This window comes from Dipodomys spectabilis, unplaced genomic scaffold (genome assembly GCF_019054845.1).
Source record: "Dipodomys spectabilis isolate Male_0828 unplaced genomic scaffold, ASM1905484v1 ptg000179l, whole genome shotgun sequence".
In the NCBI taxonomy this organism is placed as follows: Eukaryota; Metazoa; Chordata; class Mammalia; order Rodentia; family Heteromyidae; genus Dipodomys; species Dipodomys spectabilis.
In genome coordinates, this window is record NW_024870856.1 from 12321316 (window position 1) to 12346087 (window position 24772).

The 24772-nt window shown below is 60.7% G+C and overlaps 1 protein-coding gene across 1 annotated transcript in view; it reads left to right on the top strand.

Moving 5' to 3' along the window:
* Window positions 1-24772, top strand: part of Tert (telomerase reverse transcriptase) — a 44398-nt gene that overhangs the window by 14405 nt on the left and 5221 nt on the right. Inside the window, exons 4-13 of the mRNA XM_042695251.1 lie at window positions 673-853; window positions 1526-1705; window positions 2303-2461; window positions 3522-3617; window positions 5743-5828; window positions 7936-8049; window positions 8622-8693; window positions 11354-11542; window positions 19271-19397; window positions 22681-22742. Coding sequence (XP_042551185.1) covers window positions 673-853; window positions 1526-1705; window positions 2303-2461; window positions 3522-3617; window positions 5743-5828; window positions 7936-8049; window positions 8622-8693; window positions 11354-11542; window positions 19271-19397; window positions 22681-22742 — 1266 coding nt within the window. The remainder of the gene's footprint in view (window positions 1-672; window positions 854-1525; window positions 1706-2302; window positions 2462-3521; window positions 3618-5742; window positions 5829-7935; window positions 8050-8621; window positions 8694-11353; window positions 11543-19270; window positions 19398-22680; window positions 22743-24772) is intronic.

Genomic DNA, 24772 nt, shown 5'->3' on the forward strand with positions numbered 1-24772 from the left:
CTCTAGCACCCTGCTCTCCTCCCCCGTGTCTCTGGCACCCTGCTCTCCTCCCCCGTGTCTCTAGCACCCTGCTCTCCTCTCCCGTGTCTCTAGCACCCTGCTCTCCTCTCCCGTGTCTCTAGCACCCTGCTCTCCTCTCTCCTGTGTCTCTAGCACCCTGCTCTCCTCCCCCGTGTCTCTAGCACCCTGCTCTCCTCCCCTGTGTCTCTAGCACCCTTCTCTCCTCCCCTGTGTCTCTGGCACCCTGCTCTCCTCCCCCGTGTCTCTGGCACCCTGCTCTCCTCCCCCGTGTCTCTAGCACCCTGCTCTCCTCCCCTGTGTCTCTGGCACCCTGCTCTCCTCCCTCGTGTCTCTGGCACCCTGCTCTCCTCCCCTGTGTCTCTAGCACCCTGCTCTCCTCCCCCGTGTCTCTAGCACCCTGCTCTCCTCCCCCGTGTCTCTGGCACCCTGCTCTCCTCTGCCGTGTCTCTAGCACCCTGCTCTCCTCCCCCGTGTCTCTAGCAACCTGCTCTCCTCCCCCGTGTCTCTAGCACCCTGCTCTCCTCCCCCGTGTCTCTAGCACCCTGCTCTCCTCCCCCGTGTCTCTAGCACCCTGCTCTCCTCCCCCATGTCTCTAGCACCCTGCTCTCCTCCCCTGTGTCTGGCATGGCTCCTCAAACCCTTCCGTTGCAGGCAGCACTTGGAGAGGGTGCGGCTGCGGGAGTTGTCAGGCTCCGAGGTCAGACAACATCAGGTGGCCAGACCGGCCCTGCCCACCTCCAGACTCCGCTTCATCCCTAAGCCCTGTGGGCTTCGCCCCATCGTGAACATGGACTACATTGTGGGCCCCAGAGCTGTCTGCAGAGAGCAGAAGGTGACCACGCTCCCGTGCCGTGTTAGTGGAACCCGTGGGCGGTGGCCCAGGAGAGGCCCATGCACCCCGTGGGCCGGGGCGGGCTGGGGAGCAGATGATGGCGTCCTGCCCAGCCTGGTGGGCAGGAGATGGGTTCCAGAACAGTGGGGTCCGCTGTTCCAGGCAGGGTTCACCCACGCCCCGACAGGCCCGTGTGCTGCATGCTCTTCATGCCAGGGACAACACCACAGAGCAGCGGCCGCGTAGCGGTGCCTGCCAGCTCGGGCTGCGTGTGCTGGCGGCGCTGCCTCCCGTGCCTGTGTGGCACGGGGTGTCTCCCAAGGGACAAAGCAAAGGTGCCACGGCGCCTTGACTCGACTGGGATCCAGTTCTGTCTCTGCTATGAGTGAAAACGAGGGTCCACGCCCTGCCGGGCTGTGTCCTGAGGTCAGGGCCCCTCTTCAGGGGTCCCCGCCCACTCCTGCTCCTGGGAGGTAGTGCCCACATGCACTGGGTGGAGGCAGTGGTCAGGTGAGGGTCCCATGTCCAGTCAGTGAGTTACTGGGATGCTGTGAGCCTTCCGGAACTGCAGCGGGCAGGGGCTCGTTCTGGGGGCTCAGCGGCCCCTGGGGAAGCAGCAGGTCCCCTTCTGCTGACCATGCCCCTCTGTGCCCACCACACCCTGTGGCCCAGGCCCAGCGTTTCGCCCAGCACATCAAGACTCTGTTCAGCGTGCTCACCTACGAGCGGATGCGGCGTCCCGAGCTGCTGGGGGCCTCCGTGCTGGGCCTAGACGACATCTTCACCGCCTGGAGGGCCTGGGTGCTGCGGGTGCGTTCCCAGAACCCCGCGCCCAGGCTGTACTTCGTGAAGGTGGGCACCGGGCTGCGCCCCCTCCCCCCCCCCCCCGCACCCCCTCTCCCTGGTCTGGATTCTGGGATTTTGGAGCAGCTGGTGTCGGGACTCTGCTGGTCCTGGCTGCCACTGGGCGCGACCACCTTCCCTGCCCCCCACTTCCCATGGACCAGGACGCTGGGTCTGGGTTCCCCCAGGAGCAGACTGCGAGGGTGACCCCAGTCCTGGGACGCCCCTCCCCTCAGGCAGAGGCTTGTGCTTGCCCAGGCCCCATGGGCATTGTGTGCCAGCTTCCCTCGCTCCTTTAAAGCAGGGATGATCACACTGGGTCCCGTCTCCCTTCTGAGATGGAGCTGGTGAGCAGGGCTCTGGTGCCCGAGTGTGGTCAGCTGGGTCAGCACAGGCCTCTTTTGCCCTGTGGGTCCCGTTCTGGGCTGGTGCGGTGTGAGGGTGGGACCTGCTCTTGGGGTCCCACTGGGGGCAGAGGGGGCCAGGGACAGGGCTGTGGGCAAGGGCGTGGGCCTAGAACCCGATTCTAGGCTCAGCCAGGGTTCAGCCAGCGGGACCCCCGGCTGCTGGCAAGGCCCCGCACTCAGAGCTCTGTGAATGGTGCAGGCGGATGTGACCGGGGCGTATGAGGCCCTCCCCCACGACAGACTGGCAGAGGTGGTGGCGAGAGCCATCAGGCCCCGAGAGAACACCTACTGCATCCGCCACTACGCCGTGGTCCAGGGGGCCGTCCAGGGGCGCGTCCACAGGTCCTTCAGGAGACACGTAAGACCACACGTGGGGTCCGCGGGGAAGCGTTGGGGGCGTGGATGTACTTGGCTCAGATGAGCTGTCTTGGTGTGTGTCTGTAGGGTAGCACACTGGAGAAGCGTGTGGCTTGGGGCCCTGCCCTCAGTGTGGGGGGACCTGGCAGGTTTTTGTTGGTTGTGGGGCCTGAACTCTGGGCCTGGGCGCTGTCCCTCAGCTCTTCAGCTCAAGGCGAGCGCTCTACCACTTGAGCCACAGCGACACTTCCAGCTTTTTCTGCGTATGTAGTGCTGAGGAATCAAACCCAGGGCCTCAGGCATGCAAGGCAAGCGCTCTACCGCTGAGCCACCTTCCCAGCCCTAGGGCCTGCAGGTTGTGGCCTGGGCCTCCCCGTAGTGCAGCGGCGGAAGGATTTCCTGGAGGCTCAGGTCTAGAAAGAGTGAGTACGTACATAGGGATGGCTTCAAGACAAGCCGGTGTCCGCAGCCTTCCGCGTGCGTGTGGGCTGGGTGGCTGTGGTCTGCTCAGGGTCATTCCCTGCACCCCCTGGCCAGGCCTGAGTGCTTGTGCTCCCTAGGCTTGAGCTCCTGGCTTCTGTAGGGCTCTGCGTCTCACTGCTCAGTCTTTCCAGGAGCTGCCACGTTAACCTGGCTTTCCTTTCTGCTGAGCTGGGTTTTTCTCCAGCTCTGCTCCCTTCTGTTGATCTCTTTGTCGTCTTGAGGTGTGAGCTTTGATGATGGTATTTGTACTTTCTTTTCTACATGAGCATCTGAAGCCGCATGTCTTGCTCCAAGACCCTCTTCAGAAAGGGTCCTGGTGACTGGGATATAGAAATGGTCACCACCGGTGCCAGGGCAGTGTTCTCCTGTCTACGGTGTCTGTTCCTCACACCCATCCTGGACAGAGGGGTCACTGTGTGTCCTGTGGCCAGCGGTGGAGGTCTGTCATGGAGCTCTGGGGTAGGACAGCAGCCTGCTGATTTTGTGGCTCCTGCAGGCAGGACTCTTGACTCTGTCTCCGACGGGAACTGTGCCCAGGCCCCGCCTGCGCCCTCACACCGCCCTCTTCTTACCCACAGGTCTCCACCTTCACAGACCTCCAGCCCTACATGCACCAGTTCCTGGAGCATCTGCAGGACACCAGCGCGCTGAGGGACGCCGTCGTCATTGAGCAGGTCCCCGGGGCCCTGGCCAAGGCCTCCCATGACAGTCCACAGGAGGGGTGTCCTCATTGGAGGTCCCTGTGGGAGGTGTCCTCAGTGACGGTGTCCGTGGGGGAGGTGTCCCCAGTGACGGTCCCCGTGGGGGAGGTGTCCCCAGTGACGGTCCCCATGGGGGAGGTGTCCCAAGTGACAATGTCCGTGGGGAAAGTGTCCCGAGTGATGGTCCCCGTGGGGAAGGTGTCCCGAGTGACGGTGTCCGTGGGGAAGATGTCCCGAGTGACAGTCCCCGGGGGGAGAGTGGTCCTCGGTGTCTGTGGGGAGGGTGGTCCTTGGTGTCTGTGGGGAGGGTGGTCCTCGCTATCCGTGGAGAGGGCGGTCCTCGGTGTCGTGGGGAGGGCGGTCCTCGGTGTCTGTGGGGAGGGCGGTCCTCGGTGTCCGTGGGGAGGGTGGTCCTCACTATCCGTGGAGAGGGTGGTCCTCGATGTCTGTGGGGAGGGTGGTCCTCGCTATCCGTGGAGAAGGGTGGTCCTCGGTGTCTGTGGGGAGGGCGGTCCTTGCTATCCATGGAGAGGGCGGTCCTCGGTGTCCGTGGGGAGGGCGGTCCTCGGTGTCTGTGGGGAGGGTGGTCCTCGGTGTCTGTGGGGAGGGCGGTCCTCGGTGTCTGTGGGGAGGGTGGTCCTCGGTGTCTGTGGGGAGGGTGGTCCTCGCTATCCGTGGAGAGGGCAGTCCTCGGTGTCGTGGGGAGGGCGGTCCTCGGTGTCCGTGGGGAGGGTGGTCCTCACTATCCGTGGAGAGGGCGGTCCTCGGTGTCCGTGGGGAGGGTGGTCCTCACTATCCATGGAGAGGGTGGTCCTCGGTGTCCCCGTGAGGAGGGTGGTCCTCGGTGTCTGTGGGGAGGGTGGTCCTCGCTATCCGTGGAGAGGGCGGTCCTCGGTGTCCGTGGGGAGGGTGGTCCTCACTATCCGTGGAGAGGGTGGTCCTCGGTGTCCCCGTGAGGAGGGTGGTCCTCGATGTCTGTGGGGAGGGTGGTCCTCGCTATCCGTGGAGAAGGGTGGTCCTCGGTGTCTGTGGGGAGGGCGGTCCTTGCTATCCATGGAGAGGGCGGTCCTCGGTGTCCGTGGGGAGGGCAGTCCTCGGTGTCCGTGAGGAGGGCGGTCCTCGGTGTCCCTGTGAGGAGGGCGGTCCTCGGTGTCTGTGGGGAGGGTGGTCCTCGGTGTCTGTGGGGAGGGCGGTCCTTGCTATCCATGGAGAGGGCGGTCCTCGGTGTCCATGGGGAGGGCGGTCCTCGGTGTCCGTGAGGAGGGCGGTCCTCGGTGTCCGTGAGGAGGGCGGTCCTCGGTGTCCCCGTGAGGAGGGCGGTCCTCGGTGTCTGTGGGGAGGGTGGTCCTCGGTGTCTGTGGGGAGGGTGGTCCTCGGTGTCCTGGTGGGGAGGGCGGTCCTCGGTGTCTGTGGGGAGGGCGGTCCTCGGTGTCCCGGTGGGGAGGGCAGTCCTCGGTGTCCCGGTGGGGAGGGCGGTCCTCGGTGTCCCAGTGGGGAGGGCGGTCCTCGGTGTCTGTGGGGAGGGCGGTCCTCGGTGTCTGTGGGGAGGGCGGTCCTCGGTGTCCCCGTGGGGAGGGCGGTCCTCGGTGTCTGTGGGGAGGGCGGTCCTCGGTGTCCCCGTGGGGAGGGCGGTCCTCGGTGTCCCCGTGGGGAGGGCGGTCCTCGGTGTCCCGGTGGGGAGGGCGCCCCAACACCTGTTGGGCTCGCGACTCGGTTGGAGGTGTGCTGGCCCTGCCCCCTGCAGAGTGTGTGGCCTCAGCGCCCCGCTGTTTTCCTTGTGTGCTCACCGACCAGCCTCTCTCTCTCTCGGTTGCTCCATGTGGTGTGGTAGAGGCTTTGGTACGGAGGCCACTGGAGCATGTCGCTTTGGAGGACAAGGTACTGACCGGTCGCCAGCCTCACCCGGACCAAGCCGCCTGAGCCCTTGGGCTCATCTTCCTCTCCGCAGCGTTACATGGGTTTTAGGGGCCCGGCATGGCAGGCCCCACACAGGGCAGCCTTCAGAGGATTTGGCCCTGTCTAGGCCTGGCTGTACTGTGGTATCTGTGATTCCACACGCCCTGTGCTCATATCTGCCTCCCGCCTGTTGCTCTTCCAGAGCTGCTCGCTGAACGAGGACAGCAGCGACCTGTTTGACTTTTTCCTGCACTTTGTGCACAACAGCGTGGTGAGGATCGGCAGCAGGTAGGCGAGCCGCTGCTGTCTTGTCTCTCTCCGTGCGTCCTGTGGCGGTGCTGGGTGGAGGCGCAGGGGCCGACCTGCTTCCTGCCTGCTCCTCCCCTCCCCTCCTCCCTCCCTCCCGAGCCCTCTGCAGAGCAGCTCTTCCCCAGGCTCCCCAGGGACCCTGCGGTGCCAGTGCCATCGAGCCGCCCCACACCACGCAGAGTGTGAGCACGAAGCTCCGGGTCCTCTTTCATTCAAAAGTCGAACCTCATTAGGGATCACGTGACCATTAATGTTAGTTTGTGGTATAAATATACAGTATCAAAATGTAATTGGACATGTGAACTATGCATCCTGGGAAAGGTCAGATCCCAGGTGTGCCGCAGAGTGAACCTTGACAAAGGAGCTTGAGTGAAGGGGTTTCTGTGTCCTGACAGTCCCTGCGTGTTGACCCTTCCTGCGTCTGCATCTGGTTCAGGACACGGCCTGCCCCCCCCCCCCCCCCCAAGTCGGCCTTTCTGCAAGGTGTCTGCCATGCACTTCCAGCAGTGTGGAGATCCCAGCTCTGCAGGGAGCCAGAGTTCTCTGCAGAGGGGCCTGGCCACGGGGCCTGGGTGGTGAGCCTGCACGCAGCCTGCCCCTGGGCACAGCTCTCGGTGGTGTGTGTGCCCGTCCCAGCCTGGTTAGCCTCGCGGTGCTCACTAGCCTGTTCCCTAAGCAAAAGTTGTGGTGCTTTTTATTTTTTGGTATACGGCCACCACCTGGAGGTGATCTGTCCTTATGAGTGGCTAAGGGCTCCAGAAGTAACGGGTCACACCTGCCATTGGTGGTTCACACCTGTAATCCCAGCTACTCTGGAGACTGAGATCTGAGGATTGTTGTTTGAAAGTCCGTTAGTCACCTGAGGTGGATAACTCTGGCTCAGTGGTAGAGGGCTAGCCACAGCGAGCACCCAGGCCCTGAGTTCAAGCCCCATGACTGACCTAAAAAAATGAGTCTGGAGCCAGTGCCAGTGGAGCCTCTTGCTCTTCTGTTAGCTGCTTGAGAGTGAGAGTGGGAAGAGCATCACGTGAGGCCGGCCCAGGAAGAAGTTGGCAAGGTCCCACCACCCACTGTGGGGTCAGTGGTGCACACCTGCCACCCCAAATAACGGGAGGGTTGGGTGTCGTGACAGCCAGGCCGAGGTGCACGCCGGGCTCTGCCCCCCAGAGGAAGGCTAGCGGACACAAGGCCCTGCGCACTAATCCCAGCAAACCAAGAGACCCAGGCAACGTTTAGTTTGAGTGTCCGATTCCTGCTTAGCCTTCAGTTAATGAAAGACCCAAGGACCGAGTGTGGTGTCACAGCAGCCCAGCGGGGGGAGCGGAGGGCGGTGTTGTGTGTGCAGACGGCCTGGTGTGTGTGCGGAGGGCGGTGTTGTGTGTTTAGACGGCCTGGTGTGTGTGTGGAGGGTGGTGTTGTGTGTTTAGACGGCCTGGTGTGTGTGTGGAGGGCGGTTGTTGTGTGTTTAGACGGCCTGGTGTGTGTGTGGAGGGCGGTGTTGTGTGTGCACACTGCCTGGTGTGTGTGTGGAGGGCGGTGTTGTGTGTGCACACTGCCTGGTGTGTGTGTGGAGGGCGGTGTTGTGTGTGCACACTGCCTGGTGTGTGTGTGGAGGGCGGTGTTGTGTGTGCACACTGCCTGGTGTGTGTGTGGAGGGCGGTGTTGTGTGTTTAGATGGCCTGGTGTGTGTGTGGAGGGCGGTGTTGTGTGTTTAGACGGCCTGGTGTATGTGTGTGGAGGGTGGTGTTGTGTGTGCACACTGCCTGGTGTGTGTGTGGAGGGCGGTGTTGTGTGTGCACACTGCCTGGTGCGTGTGTGGAGACCGGTGTTGTGTGTGCACACTGCCTGGTGTGTGTTTGGAGGGCGGTGTTGTGTGTTTAGATGGCCTGGTGTGTGTGTGGAGGGCGGTGTTGTGTGTGCACACGGCCTGGTGTGTGTGTGGAGGGCAGTGTTGTGTGTGCACACTGCCTGGTGTGTGTTTGGAGGGCGGTGTTGTGTGTGCACACTGCCTGGTGTGTGCGCATTTGTGTCTGGCACATGGCAGGGCCCACAGAGCCTGCCGCCCAGCCCTCGCCCCCTCTGCCAGGAGCTACGTCCAGTGCCAGGGGATCCCGCAGGGCTCCATCCTGTCTCCGCTCCTCTGCAGCCTGTGCTACGGGGACATGGAGAACAAGTTGCTGCCTGAGATTCAGCAGGATGGGTGAGTGTTTTCACACTTGTGTGTGCTGCATGGGTGTGGCACCCTGGCGTCCCACAGCTCTGCGTGGGCTCTGTGTCCGTTTGTGTGAGAAGCCAGCTGTGGTAGTTAGCTGGGACCCCGAGCCAGTGGGACGTTGGCAGGGGGTGGATGCGAGCTCTCGTCACCCTAGTACATGGGAGGCTGACTTGGGAGAATCTCAGTTCCAGGCCAGCTGGGGCAAAAAAGTTCTCAGGAGCAATCTTACCAGGTGAGCCAGCGTGGTGTGCACCTCTCACCCCAGAGGAGCAGGACCCTGGAGGCAGGATCCTGACACAGGACCTGATTTCAGAATAACCAGCTCAGAGATGGCAGGAGAGACCGCTCAGTGGTAGAGCTCCTGCCTAGCAAAGATGAGCGCGGAGTTCACACCGCAGTGCTGCAGGAAAAGAGACAGAGGGAACCAAAGACGTCACTTCACCTCTTCAGAGCATATTCCCCTGTTCAGTTTTAACTCAGCCGTTTAAAGTATTGGGCTCGAAATCCTCACAAGGCAGTGTTGAGTGTCAGCGTGAGCCTCAGTCTCCTCTTTTCAGGCTGCTCCTGCGACTAGTTGATGACTTCCTGCTGGTGACACCTCACCTGGCCAAGGCACAAGCTTTCCTCCGGTAAGGAAGGACCGTGGCTGCGTGCGTGCGTGCGTGCGTGTGTGTGGTGTGATCTGTGTGTGAGGTAAGGGTGTGTGTGTGAGTTAAGGTGTCTGTGGTGGTGTGTGTGAGGTAAGTGTGTGAGTGTCTGGTGATCTTGTGAGGTAAGGGGATGTGTTAGGGTGCAATGTGACTGGTGTATGACTGGGTGTGGACACTATTTGGGGCAGGTCTCCACCAGATGTGCACTCTGTGTTTGGGGTAGGTCTCCACTGGGTGTGGACGCTGTGTTTGGGGCAGGTCTGCACTGGGGGTGGACACTGTGTTTGGGGCAGGTCTCCATAGGGTGTGGACACTGTTTGGGGCAGGTCTCCACTGGGTGTGGACGCTGTGTTTGGGGCAGGTCTGCACTGGGGGTGGACACTGTGTTTGGGGTAGGTCTCCACTGGGGATGGACACTGTGTTTGGGGCAGGTCTCCACTGGGTGTGGACACTGTTTGGGGCAGGTCTGCACTGGGAGTGGACACTGTGTTTGGGGCAGGTCTGCACTGGGCGAGGTTCAGGTCAGGATCATGGTTTTGATTTTGTGATCCTGCCTACACTGGTCTGTGCTGGAACCAGCTAGACACCACCCAGATCCAGTCTGCCCACAGAGCTCATGACCCTACACCACTGGGAGAAAGTATGGAAGGTTCTGGAGGACAGTTGGCCTCAGGAAGGGGTAGTTGCAGTTGGACGTCAGTTCCCATAAAGATAGGGTCCCTGGAGAGGCTCTGCACAAGGGGAGGTACAGCCAGGGCAGTGGTGGGACGGGTCTGTAGGTCTGCAGGGAGGTGGTAGGCGGGTCTGTAGGTCTGCAGGGAGGTGGTGGGCGGGTCTGTAGGTCTGCAGGGAGGTGGTAGGCAGGTCTGTAGGTCTGCAGGGAGGTGGTGGGCGGGTCTGTAGGTCTGCAGGGAGGTGGTGGGCGGGTCTGTAGGTCTGCAGGGAGGTGGTGGGCGGGTCTGTGGGTCTGCAGGGAGGTGGTGGGCAGGTCTGTAGGTCTGCAGGGAGGTGGTGGGCGGGTCTATAGGTCTGCAGGGAGGTGGTGGGGCGGGGCTGCAGGTCTGCAGGGAGGTGGTGGGACAGGTCTGTAGGTCTGCAGGGAGGTGGTGGGCGGGTCTGTGGGTCTGCAGGGAGGTGGTGGGACAGGTCTGTAGGTCTGCAGGGAGGTGGTGGGGTAGGTCTGCAGTCTGCAGGGAGGAGGTGGGTGGGGCTGTAGGTTTGCAGGGAGGTGGTGGGCAGGTCTGTAGGTCTGCAGGGAGGTGGTGGGCAGGTCTGTAGGTCTGCAGGGAGGTGGTGGGCAGGTCTGTAGGTCTGCAGGGAGGTGGTGGGCAGGTCTATGGGTCTGCAGGGAGGTGGTGGGGCGGGTCTGTAGGTCTGCAAGGAGGTGGTGGGGTGGTTCTGTAGGTCTGCAGGGAGGTGGTGGGCGGGTCTATAGGTCTGCAGGGAGGTGGTGGGGCGGGGCTGCAGGTCTGCAGGGAGGTGGTGGGACAGGTCTGTAGGTCTGCAGGGAGGTGGTGGGCGGGTCTGTGGGTCTGCAGGGAGGTGGTGGGCAGGTCTGTAGGTCTGCAGGGAGGTGGTGGGCAGGTCTGTAGGTCTGCAGGGAGGTGGTGGGCAGGTCTATGGGTCTGCAGGGAGGTGGTGGGGTGGGTCTGTAGGTCTGCAGGTCTGCAGGGAGGTGGTGGGCGGGTCTGTAGGTCTGCAGGGAGGTGGTGGATGGGGCTGTAGGTCTGCAGGGAGGTGGTGGGTGGGGCTGTAGGTCTGCAGGGAGGTGGTGGACGGGGCTGTAGGTCTGCAGGGAGGTGGTGGACGGGGCTGTAGGTCTGCAGGGAGGTGGTGGGCGGGGCTGTAGGTCTGCAGGGAGGTGGTGGGCGGGTCTGTAGGTCTGCAGGGAGGTGGTGGACGGGGCTGTAGGTCTGCAGGGAGGTGGTGGGCGGGTCTGTAGGTCTGCAGGGAGGTGGTGGACGGGGCTGTAGGTCTGCAGGGAGGTGGTGGGCGGGGCTGTAGGTCTGCAGGGAGGGGGTGGGGCGGGTCTGTAGGTCTGCAGGGAGGTGGTGGGCGGGGCTGCAGTCTGCAGGGAGGTAGTGGGGGGGCTGTAGGTCTGCAGGGAGGTGGTGGGCAGGGCTGCAGTCTGCAGGGAGGTGGTGGGGTGGGTCTGTAGGTCTGCAGGGAGGTGGCGGGGCGGGTCTGTAGGTCTGCAGGGAGGTGGTGGGGTGGTCCCGGGACGGGTCCGTAGGTCTGAGCATGTAGGGTGGGAGGCAGGGTGTCATTCCTGTGGGCTCCCACCCAGGTGTGGGAGTAGGAGTTCTCTTTCATCTGACCTCAGGGTTAGACCACGTATGAAGGAAAATAATTTTACCGGGAACTGATCCATGCGGGGCCTTGGCAGCATCTGCAGGCCCCGATGAGCTGCCTTGGATGTGGGGGATGGGGAGGGCTCTCCACACGTGGTCTAAGATGGCTGTCTGAGCACTCCCCGGGGCTACCTGTCCTGTTAGTGTCACCTACCTCACCAGTAACAAGCGCAGCACTGGTCCTGACTGGGTCCTGCATAGCCCCCTCTCCCTGCCCTGGGTGTCTCTGGGGTTTACTCCCAGGGTCCCGGGTGGCAGAGGCTGAGGACCTGCTCTGCTCTTACCCAGGGTCCTGGTCCGAGGTGTCCCCGAGTACGGCTGTGAGATAAACGTGCAGAAGACGGTGGTGAACTTCCCTCTGGAGGGCGTGGCCCTGGATGGGGCCGCCCCGATGCAGCTGCCTGCTCACTGCCTCTTCCCCTGGTGTGGGCTGCTGCTGGACACGCAGACCTTGGAGGTGTTCTGTGACTACTCCAGGTAAGGCGCGCCTGGGGGTGTTCCGTGAGTACTCCAGGTAAGGCGCGCCTGGGGGTGTTCCGTGACTACTCCAGGTAAGGCGCGCCTGGGGGTGTTCTGTGACTACTCCAGGTAAGGCGCGCCTGGGGGTGTTCCGTGACTACTCCAGGTAAGGTGCGCCTGGGGGTGTTCCGTGACTACTCCAGGTAAGGTGCGCCTGGGGGTGTTCCGTGAGTACTCCAGGTAAGGCGCGCCTGGGGGTGTTCCGTGAGTACTCCAGGTAAGGTGCGCCTGGGGGTGTTCCGTGACTACTCCAGGTAAGGCGCGCCTGGGGGTGTTCCGTGAGTACTCCAGGTAAGGCGCGCCTGGGGGTGTTCCGTGAGTACTCCAGGTAAGGCGCGCCTGGGGGTGTTCCGTGACTACTCCAGGTAAGGTGCGCCTGGGGGTGTTCCGTGAGTACTCCAGGTAAGGCGCGCCTGGGGGTGTTCCGTGACTACTCCAGGTAAGGCGCGCCTGGGGGTGTTCCGTGAGTACTCCAGGTAAGGTGCGCCTGGGGGTGTTCCGTGACTACTCCAGGTAAGGCGCGCCTGGCCGGTGGAGGCCGGCTGGCTGCATTGCAGGTGACTCACTGCGTCTGCTCCAGCATTTGCACATAGGCAGTTAGGACACACGCTGTCCCCCAGCCCAGGTAGGCCGACGTTGACGTTGCACCGGACTCCTGTGCCAGTTTGGAGGAAGGAAGGGTGTCTGCCACAGCCCGCCCAAGTTCATGCGCCAGCCTTGCCTTGCCTCTGGGACAACAGGAACTTGTGGCCACTGTTGGCAGAAGATTCAGGATCCTGTGTGGAGTCTGTGAGATGGGGTCTCATCTATGCGTGTGTGTATGTGTGTGTCTATGAGATGAGGTGTCACCTGTGTGTGTGTGTGTGTGAGTCTATGAGATGAGGTGTCACCTGTGTGTGTGTGTGTGTGTGTGTGTGTGTGAGATGAGGTGTCACCTGTGTGTGTGTGTGTGAGTCTATGAGATGAGGTGTCACCTGTGTGTGTGTGTGTGTGTGTGTGTGTATGAGATGAGGTGTCACCTGTGTGTGTGTGTGTGTGTGTGTGTATGAGATGAGGTGTCACCTGTGTGTGTGTGTGTGTGTCTATGAGATGAGGTGTCACCTGTGTGTGTGTCTGAGATGAGGTGTCACCTGTGTGTGTGTGTGTGTGTCTATGAGATGAGGTGTCACCTGTGTGTGTGTGTGTATGAGATGAGGTGTCACCTGTGTGTGTGTGTGTGTGTGTGTGTATGAGATGAGGTGTCACCTGTGTGTGTGTCTATGAGATGAGGTGTCACCTGTGTGTGTGTGTGTATGAGATGAGGTGTCACCTGTGTGTGTGTGTGTGTGTGTATGAGATGAGGTGTCACCTGTGTGTGTGTGTGAGTCTATGAGATGAGGTGTCACCTGTGTGTGTGTGTGTGTCTATGAGATGAGGTGTCACCTGTGTGTGTGTCTGAGATGAGGTGTCACCTGTGTGTGTGTGTGTGTGTCTATGAGATGAGGTGTCACCTGTGTGTGTGTGTGTATGAGATGAGGTGTCACCTGTGTGTGTGTGTGTGTGTGTGTGTATGAGATGAGGTGTCACCTGTGTGTGTGTCTATGAGATGAGGTGTCACCTGTGTGTGTGTGTGTCTGAGATGAGGTGTCACCTGTGTGTGTGTGTGTGTGTGTATGAGATGAGGTGTCACCTGTGTGTGTGTGTGTCTATGAGATGAGGTGTCACCTGTGTGTGTGTGTGTGTGTCTATGCGATGAGGTGTCACCTGTGTGTGTGTGTGTGTGAGTCTGAGATGGGGTGTCACCTGTGTGTGTGTCTATGAGATGAGGTGTCACCTGTGTGTGTGTGTGTGTGTGTCTATGCGATGAGGTGTCACGTGTGTGTGTGTGTGTCTATGCGATGAGGTGTCACGTGTGTGTGTGTGTGTCTATGAGATGAGGTGTCGTGTGTGTGTGTGTGTGTATGAGATGAGGTGTCACCTGTGTGTGTGTGAGTCTATGAGATGAGGTGTCACCTCTGTGTGTGTGTGTGTGTGTATGAGATGAGGTGTCACCTGTGTGTTTGTGTGTGTGTTTATGAGATGAGGTGTCACCTGTGTGTGTGTGTGAGTCTATGAGATGAGGTGTCACCTCTGTGTGTGTGTGTGTGTGTATGAGATGAGGTGTCACCTGTGTGTTTGTGTGTGTGTTTATGAGATGAGGTGTCACCTGTGTGTGTGTGTGTGTGAGTATATGAGATGGGGCGTCACCTCCTGTATGTGGTGTTTGTAGAGATGGGGTCTCACATTCTTAGGAGGTCACAGCCCAAGGGATTCAATATGAGCAAGAAGGAAAGCTCTCTGGTGTGGTGGTAGAAGACTGGGATCTGTGTTTTCTTGGGTGGTGATTCCAGCCTTCCTATCTAATGGCCCTCATCTGGACTGTCCTGTCTCCCACATGCACTCTGGAATTCCTACCACAGGGCCTGGTGTGCCCAGTGTGCCCAGTGCCCCCTGGCTTGGCCCTGCTGCCACTCCTGTGCCGGGGCCGCCTGCTGCCAGCCTCTGGCCTGGTGTTTCCTGAGCTCAGAACTCAACTCAGACTTTTGGGTTTGATACTCCTGTGGTCTGAGCCCCGTCCTGCTCTCATGTGAGTCCTCTTCCTGCCGACCACACCAGGCAGTACAGATTCTCTACCATTTGTCTGTCCTATTTCCATGACACTGGTTTAGGGTAGGACCAGCCCTCGGGACCACTGTCGTTTTCTTTCTTTCTTTCGTTCTTTCTTTTCTTTCTTTCTTCATTTCCTTCCTTTGTCATTTTCTCTCTCTTTCCTTTCTTTCCTTCCTTCCTTCCTTCCTTCTTTCTTTCTTTCTTTTTTCTTTCTTTCCTTCTTCTCTTTCTTTTCTCTTTCCCCATTCTCCAACTTGAACTGCGGGCCTGGGTGCTGTCCCTGAGCTTGTTTACTCAAGGCTAGTGCTGTTGCTCTTGAGCCACAGCTCCACTTATGGCTTGGTGGTGCCGTGGAGATGGGAGCTCCCAGACTTCCTGTCCAGTGAGATCCTCATATCTCAGCCTGAGTAGCCAGGGCTCTAGATGTGTCCCACCAGCACCCTGCTCTGAGGCTCTGAATGGTGGAGGGCGCACCTGGGTGAGGCTGGGGATCAGGGCACCCTCCTGCTGGGGCCGAGTGAGCAGGAGTGAGCGTACGCAGGCAGGAGTTGAGCATACGTGAGCAGGAGTGAGGGAGTGAGCAGAGGTGAGCATACGTGGGCAGGAGTGGGCATACGTGGGCAGGAGTGGGCATACGTGGGCAGGAGTGAGCGTACGTGGGCAGGAGTGAGCGTACGTGGGCAGGAGTGAGCGTACGTGGGCAGGAGTGAGCGTACGTGGGCAGGAGTGAGCGTACGTGGGCAGGAGTGGGCATACGTGAGCATACGTGGGCAGGAGTGAGCATACGTGAGCATACGTGGGCAGGAGTGAACATACGTGAGCAGGAGGGAGCGTACGCGGGCAGGAGTTGAGCATACGTGAGCAGGAGTGAGGGAGTGAGCAGAGGTGAGCATACATGGGCAGGAGTGGGCATATGTGGGCAGGAGTGGGCATACATGGGCAGGAGTGAGCAGGAGTGAGCGTACGTGGGCAGGAGTGAGCAGGAGTGAGCGTACGTGGGCAGGAGTGAGCGTACGTGGGCAGGAGTGAGCATACGTGGGCAGGAGTGAGCATACGTGGGCAGGAGTGAGCATACGTGGGCAGGAGTGAGCATACGTGGGCAGGAGTGAGCATACGTGGGCAGGAGTGAACATACGTGAGCAGGAGGGAGCATACGTGGGCATGCGTGAGCATACGTGGGCAGGAGTGAGCATACGTGGGCAGGAGTGAGCGTACGTGGGCAGGAGTGGGCAGGAGTGAGCATACGTGGGCAGGAGTGAGCGTACGTGGGCATACACGAGCAGGAGAGCTGCAGCTGCGGCATCTGCTCCCTGAGTTGCCAGCTTCTGAACACCATGGCTGAGAGAGCTCAGCTGGGTGGCTGTGGCCCAGGGTGAGCGTGGGCCTTGTCTGTGAACATGGTGCCCATGGTCCTCCTGTGGGGACAGTAGCCGTGTGTGTCAGGACGGGGAGCGCAGGCGTGTGGCTGGGAAACATCTTAACAGAGGAGACTAACCTGAACGCCAGTGGCTCACGGCTGTAGTGTCAGCCACTCAGGAAGCTAAGGGAGGGCAAGGGACATCTGTAAGATTCTCATCTCCAGTTAACCGCCAAAAAGCCAGAAGTAGAACGGTGGCTCAAGTGGTAGAGCATTAGCTTTGAACAAAAGCTCAAGTACAGGGTCCAGGCCCTGAGTTCAAGTACCAGGACAGACAAATAATAATAGTTAATTTTAAAAAAAGAGAAAATGATAGCACTTAGATACCTAGATTTTGTTCTAACCCAATCCACAGCTCAGATGGCAGAGAGTGGTGAGAAATGACAAAAGAAATACAATTAAAGCCATATCTCCCCAAACTATACAGTAGATACTCAGTAAGTAGAATGGCCCAAGACCCCCCCCTCCCCCCCCACAAATGCTCAGCCCTTAAGTAAAATGGATCGGAGCTGCACAGGGCCCTGTGAACCCTCCGAAGACCACATGTGTGTGGGGGTGTGTGCACCCAGAGCATGTGGGTGCAACTGTTGTACTGCAGAGGGGTGTACTGTCAGACTAGAGGGTGAGTCTGACAGAAGCTCCAGACACGGAAGCCACTGTGTTCTCACGTGGTCTGCGGTCTGGAGGGTGAGTCTGACAGAAGCTCCGGACACGGAAGCCACTGTGTTCTCACGTGGTCTGCGGTCTGGAGGGTGAGTGATAGAGAAGCTCCGGACACGGAAGCCACTGTGTTCTCACGTGGTCTGCGGTCTGGAGGGTGAGTCTGACAGAAGCTCCAGACACGGAAGCCACTGTGTTCTCACGTGGTCTGCGGTCTGGAGGGTGAGTCTGACAGAAGCTCCGGACACGGAAGCCACTGTGTTCTCACGTGGTCTGTAGTGCAGCTGGTGGAAAAGAAGGCCTCACTGAAAATTTTTTCTTGAGCTTTTTGGGCACTTTGACAGTAGGAGGTGCTAACACCAACGGCAGTCCGAGGAAAAGGAGAAAGACAAGGTAGAAACAAAAGCAGAGCTGAAGAGGAAAGCAGACCGGAAAGTTCCGTGCTTTGCTGTGACTTTCGGGGGGAGGTCAGATTACACCCCATGCCTCAGGAGGAAGGGTGGGCCCTGAGGAAGAGGAGGAGTGGGTACTGAGTAGGAGGAGTAGGCTTTGAGGAGGAGGAGGAGGGGTGGGCCCTGAGGAAGAGGAATGGGGGTGGAGGAGGAGGGGTGGGGGAAGAGGGTGGGCCAGGAGGAGGGGTGGCCCTGAGGAAGAGGAGGGGGGGAAAGAGGAGGAGGGGAGCGCCCTGAGGAAGAGGAGGGGGGAGGAGTAAGAGGAAGGGTGGGGAGGAAGAGCCGCCCCCCCCACCGTGGGCCCCACAGCCTCCCCTGTGTCGCTCCTGCGCCGTCCCGTGGTGTCAGGGCCTGCCCGGTTCTCCTACTCTACCTCCTGGTTCTCAGCCCTTCTAGATGAGTGAGGACCAAGGCCCAGGGATGGGCACCTTCCATCACCACCGGGCACAGCAGCCTGGTCCCAGCCCCCTTCTGCCCACACTGCTCAGACCAGAAGCTGACCCCCTAGAAAAGGCAGCAGTGAGTCCCAGCGCTAAGAGAACTCACTCACATCCCAGCCCCCTTCCACACCCGTCTGCGTCTCTCACTGAGAGCTGGTGTCGGGGCGCAGGGTGGAAGGCGTCGAGAGTGGCGTGTTCGTGTGAGGTCTCAGGATGGCTGGCAATTCCACATGTCCAACTCTACCCTGAAGAAGGCACCAGAGTCACGGGGATGTCCTTGGCCATTTAAAGATACAGTATACAGTGGTTGTAAAAAGTGTTCCAGAAGTCAGGTTCTGACTTCTTGTTCAGTACCATGCCTTCCACCCTTCCCTCCCTACCCTCTAGTTAGATAGTTCATGGTTTTAGTCGTTTTCTTGCCAATCCTGGGACTTGAAGTCTCCGCTTGGGCCTTACCACTGGAGCTGACTTTGTGGTTAATTGCAGATGAGAGTCTTGCAGGCTTTTCTGCTCACACTGGCTTCACTGCGATCCTTGGATCTCAGCCTCCTGAGTAGCTAGGGTCGCGGCCGTAGTTCATTTTTATGTGATTGGGTGGATTGCTCCCTCCCTCTTCCACCCCCCTGCCCTCCCTCACCCCCTGCCACAAGAATAGGTTGGCATTCACTGGACATTGGTTAGCTCTTTGCTCCCCAAGTACGCCGTCCTTTAGCTAGTTTGTTGCGTGTAACCCTGTATGTCATCCTGAGTGCTTGTGTGCTACATCTTCCACACACAAGAGAACAGGTACCTTCTGTCTCTCTTGTAGGTCCTTGGCATTTTGAGCTGGTGAGGGCGGTCTGGCTCACCACCCCAGATGACCGGTGCACCACGCCACTGGCTCAGGGGCGTCACATGCCACAGACACTGTGCCGCCACTGATGTCAGTTCCAAACGTTAGGTAGCGCAGACACGTATGTAACCATGCACGTGTCCATAAACTGGGTGAAAGGCAGACAGCACACATCACGTGTGTCCTTGGCAGACCCATTACTCCCTGTGTCCTGCATGCGTCTGGCCGTGTTCCCTGCAGGGTGCGGGCCGTCTCTCAGGGTGCCACTCACAGCCCCCGGTGTGGCGGGAGTGGCCACCCCGTCTGGGTGGGGTTGGTGTTTCTGGCTGGACCTCTTGTCCGTCACTGGTGAGTGGGCGTGCGTCGCAGTCCAATTGCCAGTGAAATGAGCACTGTCAACCAAGTCCTGGTGGGGTTTGGGTGTGCCAGGACCCAGACCCTGCATGTAGCGTGAGGGATGTGTCACAGCCACAGTGGGAAGGTCTGGTCCCATCTAGTCCACCAGCTGTGCCTTAGCTGTGCTGTGGGTGCACCGGCAGGGCTGGCGTGGGGTACACCAGCAGGGCTGGCGTGGGGTGCACACAGGGCTGGTGTGGGGTGCACACAGCAAGGCTGGTGTGGGGTGCACACAGGGCTGGTGTGGGGTGCACACAGGGCTGGCGTGGGGTGCACAAAGGGCTGGTGTGGGGTGCACACAGGGCTGGTGTGGGGTGCACACAGGGCTGGCATGGGGTGCACAAAGGGCTGGTGTGGGGTGCACACAGGGCTGGCGTGGGGTGCACATAGCAGGGCTGGCGTGGGGTGCACACAGGGCTGGCGTGGGGTGCACACAGGGCTGGCATGGGGTGCACACAGGGCTGGCGTGGGGTGCACACAGGGCTGGTGTGGGGTGCACACAGCAGGGCTGGCGTGGGGTGCACACAGCAGGGCTGGCGTGGGGTGCACACAGCAGGGCTGGCGTGGGGTGCACACAGCAGGGCTGGCGTGGGGTGCACACAGCAGGGCTGGCGTGGGGTGCACACAGGGCTGGCGTGGGGTGCACACAGCAGGGCTGGCGTGGGGTGCACACAGCAGGGCTGGCGTGGGGTGCACACAGCAGGGCTGGCGTGGGGTGCACACAGCAGGGCTGGCGTGGGGTGCACGCGGGAGGCCGGGGTGGGGTGCACACAGCGGGCCAGGGTGGGGTGCATAGCAGGGCTGGTTGGGGTGCACGCGGCAGGCCGGGGTCAGGTGCACATGGTGACCCCCATCCCACAGCTACGCCCAGACCTCCATGAGAGCCAGCCTCACCTTCCACCGCGGCTTCAGGACGGGGAGGACCATGCGTCACAAGCTCCTGGCCGTCTTGCGCCTGAAATGCCACAGTCTGTTCCTGGACCTGGAGGTGAGCAGGGGCAGAGTTAGGCTCGGGCAGCCTTGTCTTCACTGTCTACGCCTCCTAGGTGTCTACACTGCCTGTGTGCAGTGTTGTGAGGGTGCATGCGGAGCACATGTGTGCTTCAATGGGCATACTGGAGTGGCAGGTGTACGCGTGTGCACCAAGGACCCTGGGCGTGTGTCTGCACTCCGTGCTGAGCCCTGGGCGTGTGTGTCTGCACATGCTGGGCGTGTGTGTCTGCACATGCTGGGCGTGTGTGTCTGCACTCCGTGCTGAGCCCTGGGCGTGTGTGTCTGCACTCCGTGCTGAGCCCTGGACGTGTGTGTCTGCACATGCTGGGCGAGTGTGTCTGCACATGCTGGGTGCGTGTGTCTGCACATGCTGGGCGTGTGTGTCTGCACGTGCTGGGCGTGTGTGTCTGCACATGCTGGGCGTGTGTGTCTGCACATGCTGGGCGTGTGTGTCTGCACTCCATGCTGGGCGTGTGTCTGCACATGCTGGGCGAGTGTGTCTGCACATGCTGGGCGTGTGTGTCTGCACATGCTGGGCGTGTGTGTCTGCACATGCTGGGCGAGTGTGTCTGCACTCCGTGCTGAGCCCTGGGTGTGTGTGTCTGCACATGCTGGGCGTGTGTGTCTGCACATGCTGGGCGTGTGTGTCTGCACATGCTGGGTGTGTGTGTCTGCAGTCCGTGCTGGGTGTGTGTGTCTGCAGTCCGTGCTGGGCGTGTGTGCCTGCACATGTTGGGCGTGTGTGTCTGCACATGTTGGGCGAGTGTGTCTGCACATGCTGGGCGTGTGTGTCTGCACATGCTGGGCGAGTGTGTCTGCACTCCGTGCTGAGCCCTGGGTGTGTGTGTCTGCACATGCTGGGTGTGTGTGTCTGCACATGCTGGGTGCGTGTGTCTGCACATGCTGGGCGTGTGTGTCTGCACGTGCTTGGCGTGTGTGTCTGCACATGCTGGGTGTGTGTGTCTGCACATGCTGGGCGTGTGTGTCTGCACTCCGTGCTGAGCCCTGGGCGTGTGTGTCTGCACATGCTGGGCGAGTGTGTCTGCACATGCTGGGCGTGTGTGTCTGCACATGCTGGGCGAGTGTGTCTGCACTCTGTGCTGAGCCCTGGGCGTGTGTGTCTGCACATGCTGGGCGTGTGTGTCTGCACATGCTGGGCGTGTGTGTCTGCACTCCGTGCTGAGCCCTGGGCGTGTGTGTCTGCACTCCGTGCTGAGCCCTGGACGTGTGTGTCTGCACATGCTGGGCGAGTGTGTCTGCACATGCTGGGCGTGTGTGTCTGCACATGCTGGGCGAGTGTGTCTGCACTCCGTGCTGAGCCCTGGGTGTGTGTGTCTGCACATGCTGGGTGTGTGTGTCTGCACATGCTGGGCGTGTGTGTCTGCACATGCTGGGCGTGTGTGTCTGCACATGCTGGGCGCGTGTGTCTGCACATGTTGGGCGTGTGTGTCTGCACTCCATGCTGGGCGTGTGTCTGCACATGCTGGGCGTGTGTGTCTGCACATGCTGGGCGTGTGTGTGCACATGCTGGGTGTGTGTGTCTGCACATGTTGGGCGTGTGTGTCTGCACTCCATGCTGGGCGTGTGTGTCTGCACATGCTGGGTGTGTGTGTCTGCACATGTTGGGCGTGTGTGTCTGCACATGCTGGGCGTGTGTCTGCACATGCTGGGCGTGTGTGTCTGCACATGCTGGGCGTGTGTCTGCACATGCTGGGCGTGTGTCTGCACATGCTGGGCGTGTGTGTCTGCACATGCTGGGCGTGTGTGTGCACATGCTGGGTGTGTGTGTCTGCACATGTTGGGCGTGTGTGTCTGCACTCCATGCTGGGCGTGTGTGTCTGCACATGCTGGGCGTGTGTGTCTGCACATGCTGGGTGTGTGTGTCTGCACATGCTGGGCGTGTGTGTCTGTACATGCTGTGTGTGTGTGTCTGCAGTCTGTGCTGGGCATGTGTGTCTGCACATGCTGGGCGTGTGTGCACATGCTGGGTGTGTGTGTCTGCACATGCTGGGCGTGTGTGTCTGCACATGCTGGGCGTGTGTGTCTGCACATGCTGGGCGCGTGTGTCTGCACATGTTGGGCGTGTGTGTCTGCACTCCATGCTGGGCGTGTGTCTGCACATGCTGGGTGTGTGTGTCTGCACATGTTGGGCGTGTGTGTCTGCACATGCTGGGCGTGTGTCTGCACATGCTGGGCGTGTGTGTCTGCACATGCTGGGCGTGTGTCTGCACATGCTGGGCGTGTGTGTCTGCACATGCTGGGCGTGTGTGTGCACATGCTGGGTGTGTGTGTCTGCACATGTTGGGCGTGTGTGTCTGCACTCCATGCTGGGCGTGTGTGTCTGCACATGCTGGGCGTGTGTGTCTGCACATGCTGGGCGTGTGTGTCTGCACATGCTGGACGTGTGTGCCTGCACATGCTGGGCGTGTGTGTCTGCAGTCCGTGCTGGGCGTGTGTGCCTGCACATGCTGGGCGTGTGTGTCTGCACATGCTGGGCGTGTGTGTCTGCACATGCTGGGCGTGTGTGTCTGCACATGCTGGGTGTGTGTGTCTGCACATGCTGGGCGTGTGTGTCTGCACGTGCTGGGCGTGTGTCTGCACGTGCTGGGCGTGTGTGTCTGCACATGCTGGGCGTGTGTGTCTGCAGTCCGTGCTGGGCGTGTGTGTCTGCACATGCTGGGCGTGTGTGTCTGCACATGCTGGGCGAGTGTGTCTGCACATGCTGGGCGAGTGTGTCTGCACATGCTGGGTGTGTGTGTCTGCACATGCTGGGCGTGTGTGTCTGCACATGCTGGGCGTGTGTGTCTGCACATGCTGGGCGTGTGTCTGCACATGCTGGGCGAGTGTGTCTGCACATGCTGGGTGTGTGTGTCTGCACATGCTGGGCGTGTGTGTCTGCACATGCTGGGCGAGTGTGTCTGCACATGCTGGGCGTGTGTGTCTGCAGTCCGTGCTGGGCGTGTGTGTCTGCACATGTTGGGCGTGTGTCTGCAGTCCGTGCTGGGCGTGTGTGTCTGCACATGTTGGGCGTGTGTGTCTGCACATGTTGGGCGTGTGTGTCTGCAGTCCATGCTGGGCGTGTGTGTCTGCACATGCTGGGTGTGTGTGTCTGCAGTCCGTGCTGGGCGTGTGTGCCTGCAGTCCGTGCTGGGTGTGTGTTTCTGCACTCCGTGCTGGGCGTGTGTCCTGTTTGCTCTCCTCCTCTATCACGTGGCCCGAGTGGGTGGAAAGTGCACGTTTGCTGTCCAGGAACAGTACTGACAGTTGTCTGTGTGCAGGTGAACAGCCTCCAGACCGTCTGCACAAACGTGTACAAGATCTTCCTGTTGCAGGCCTACAGGTGAGTCCTGGGGCCCCGCTGCCACAAGGGGGCAGCACAGGGCCGGGAACCTGGGCCATGTCTGGGCAGTGTCTGGGCAGTGTCTTTGGTGGCACAGGGCCGGGAGCCTGGGCAATGTCTGGGCAGTGTCCGGGCGGCACAGGGCTGGGAACCTGGGCAGTGTCTGGGCAGTGTCTAATGGCACAGGGCTGGGAGCCTGGGCAGTGTCTGGGCAGTGTCTGGTGGCACAGGGCCGGGAGCCTGGGCAGTATCTGGGTTGTGTCTGGGCAGTATCTGGGCAGTGTCTGGTGGCACAGGGCTGGGAGCCTGGGCAGTATCTGGGCAGTGTCTGGTGGCACAGGGCTGGGAGCCTGGGCAGTATCTGGGCAGTGTCTGGTTGCACAGGGCCAGGAGCCTGGGCAGTATCTGGGCAGTGTCTGGGCAGTATCTGGGCAGTGTCTGGTGGCACAGGGCTGGGAGCCTGCGCAGTGTCTGGGCAGTGTCTGGGCGGCACAGGGCCGGGAGCCTGGGCAGTGTCTGGGCAGTGTCTGGCGGCACAGGGCTGGGAGCCTGGGCAGTGTCTGGGCAGTGTCTGGGCGGCACAGGGCCGGGAGCCTGGGCAGTGTCTGGGCAGTATCTGGGCAGTGTCTGGTGGCACAGGGCTGGGAGCCTGGGCAGTATCTGGGCAGTGTCTGGTTGCACAGGGCCAGGAGCCTGGGCAGTATCTGGGCAGTGTCTGGGCAGTATCTGGGCAGTGTCTGGTGGCACAGGGCTGGGAGCCTGCGCAGTGTCTGGGCAGTGTCTGGGCGGCACAGGGCCGGGAGCCTGGGCAGTGTCTGGGCAGTGTCTGGGCAGTGTCTGGCGGCACAGGGCTGGGAGCCTGGGCAGTGTCTTCAGTGGCGTTGCCCTGCTGCTTCGTCTTGAGTATTGCTGAGATTCCATCTCCAGAGACCTGGTACCTGTAGCGTCTCTGTGGCAGACGTGGCACCCGCAGTGTCCCCACAGCAGGAAAAACGGCATTCATAGTGTCTGCACTGTCCACCTGGACCTGGTGGAGAGGCCTCCCCTAGCCGCCTCCCTGTGGTGGGCTGGGCTGTCTGATGGCCTCCATCAGTCCTGGAACGAGAGCCATCATGGGCAGAGAGTGGAGGTGTCGGTCGAGGACGTGGGTTTGGGACCCCAGAGAGCAGAGGATCAGGGCTGTTGCGATGGTGTCGCTGCCTTGTGCCACAGGAAGGTGTGGCCAGGATGTGGCTCAAATCAGCCCAGGTGACACTGGGTCCTGCATGTGTTCTGTTCTTTGTGTTGTCCTTGGCTGGTCCTGATGACGCAGACCTGTGGCCGACAGGAGAGGCAGCCGGTGCCTTGCCAGGCTTGGGCTGGGGAATCGTCACCGTTGGTTGGGTTTTGCTCCATTGGGAGCCCGACACCATGCATGTCACTTATTACCTGGACACGCCCCATCAGGGCCATAGCACACAGGAGAACTCTGCGCTCCGAGGCTTCCTGTAGGGACTGCTCGACTGCCCTGTGCAGCCCAGGGATGCGGACAACTTCCTGTGAGCCTTCCGTGGAAGGAGGCTGTCCTTGGAGGCTGCTCTGCGGAAGCTATGGCAGAGGCTACTGTGTGGAGGCTGTGGTGGTAGCCAGTGTTCTGTGTGGACACGGCTTCCCTGTCACATGCCTCCCTTGGTCACCAGAGCAGAGCACAGGGAGGCAGAGCCTGGGCTGAGCAAGGCTGGCCCGAGTTCGGTGTCACGCGCTGCCTGCGCCCAGCGTGACACAGATGGCAGTCTGTTACTCACAGGAATTCCAGGGAGGGATGGTGGAAGAAGTTTTTGTCCCAGTATCTGTCATGTCACAGACATAGTCCTAGCCTGTGTTGCCTGTCCTGAGTACTCAGAATGATGGATTGCATCGTGCTGTCAATCCTTGTTGAGTGCACTGTGCTTTAGTACTCAGGGTGGTGTGCTGTGCTCGGGGAGTGATTTGCACAGTGCTGTCTGTGCGAGTACTGTGCCTCAGTCCTCGGGGAGGTGGTTTGCACGGTG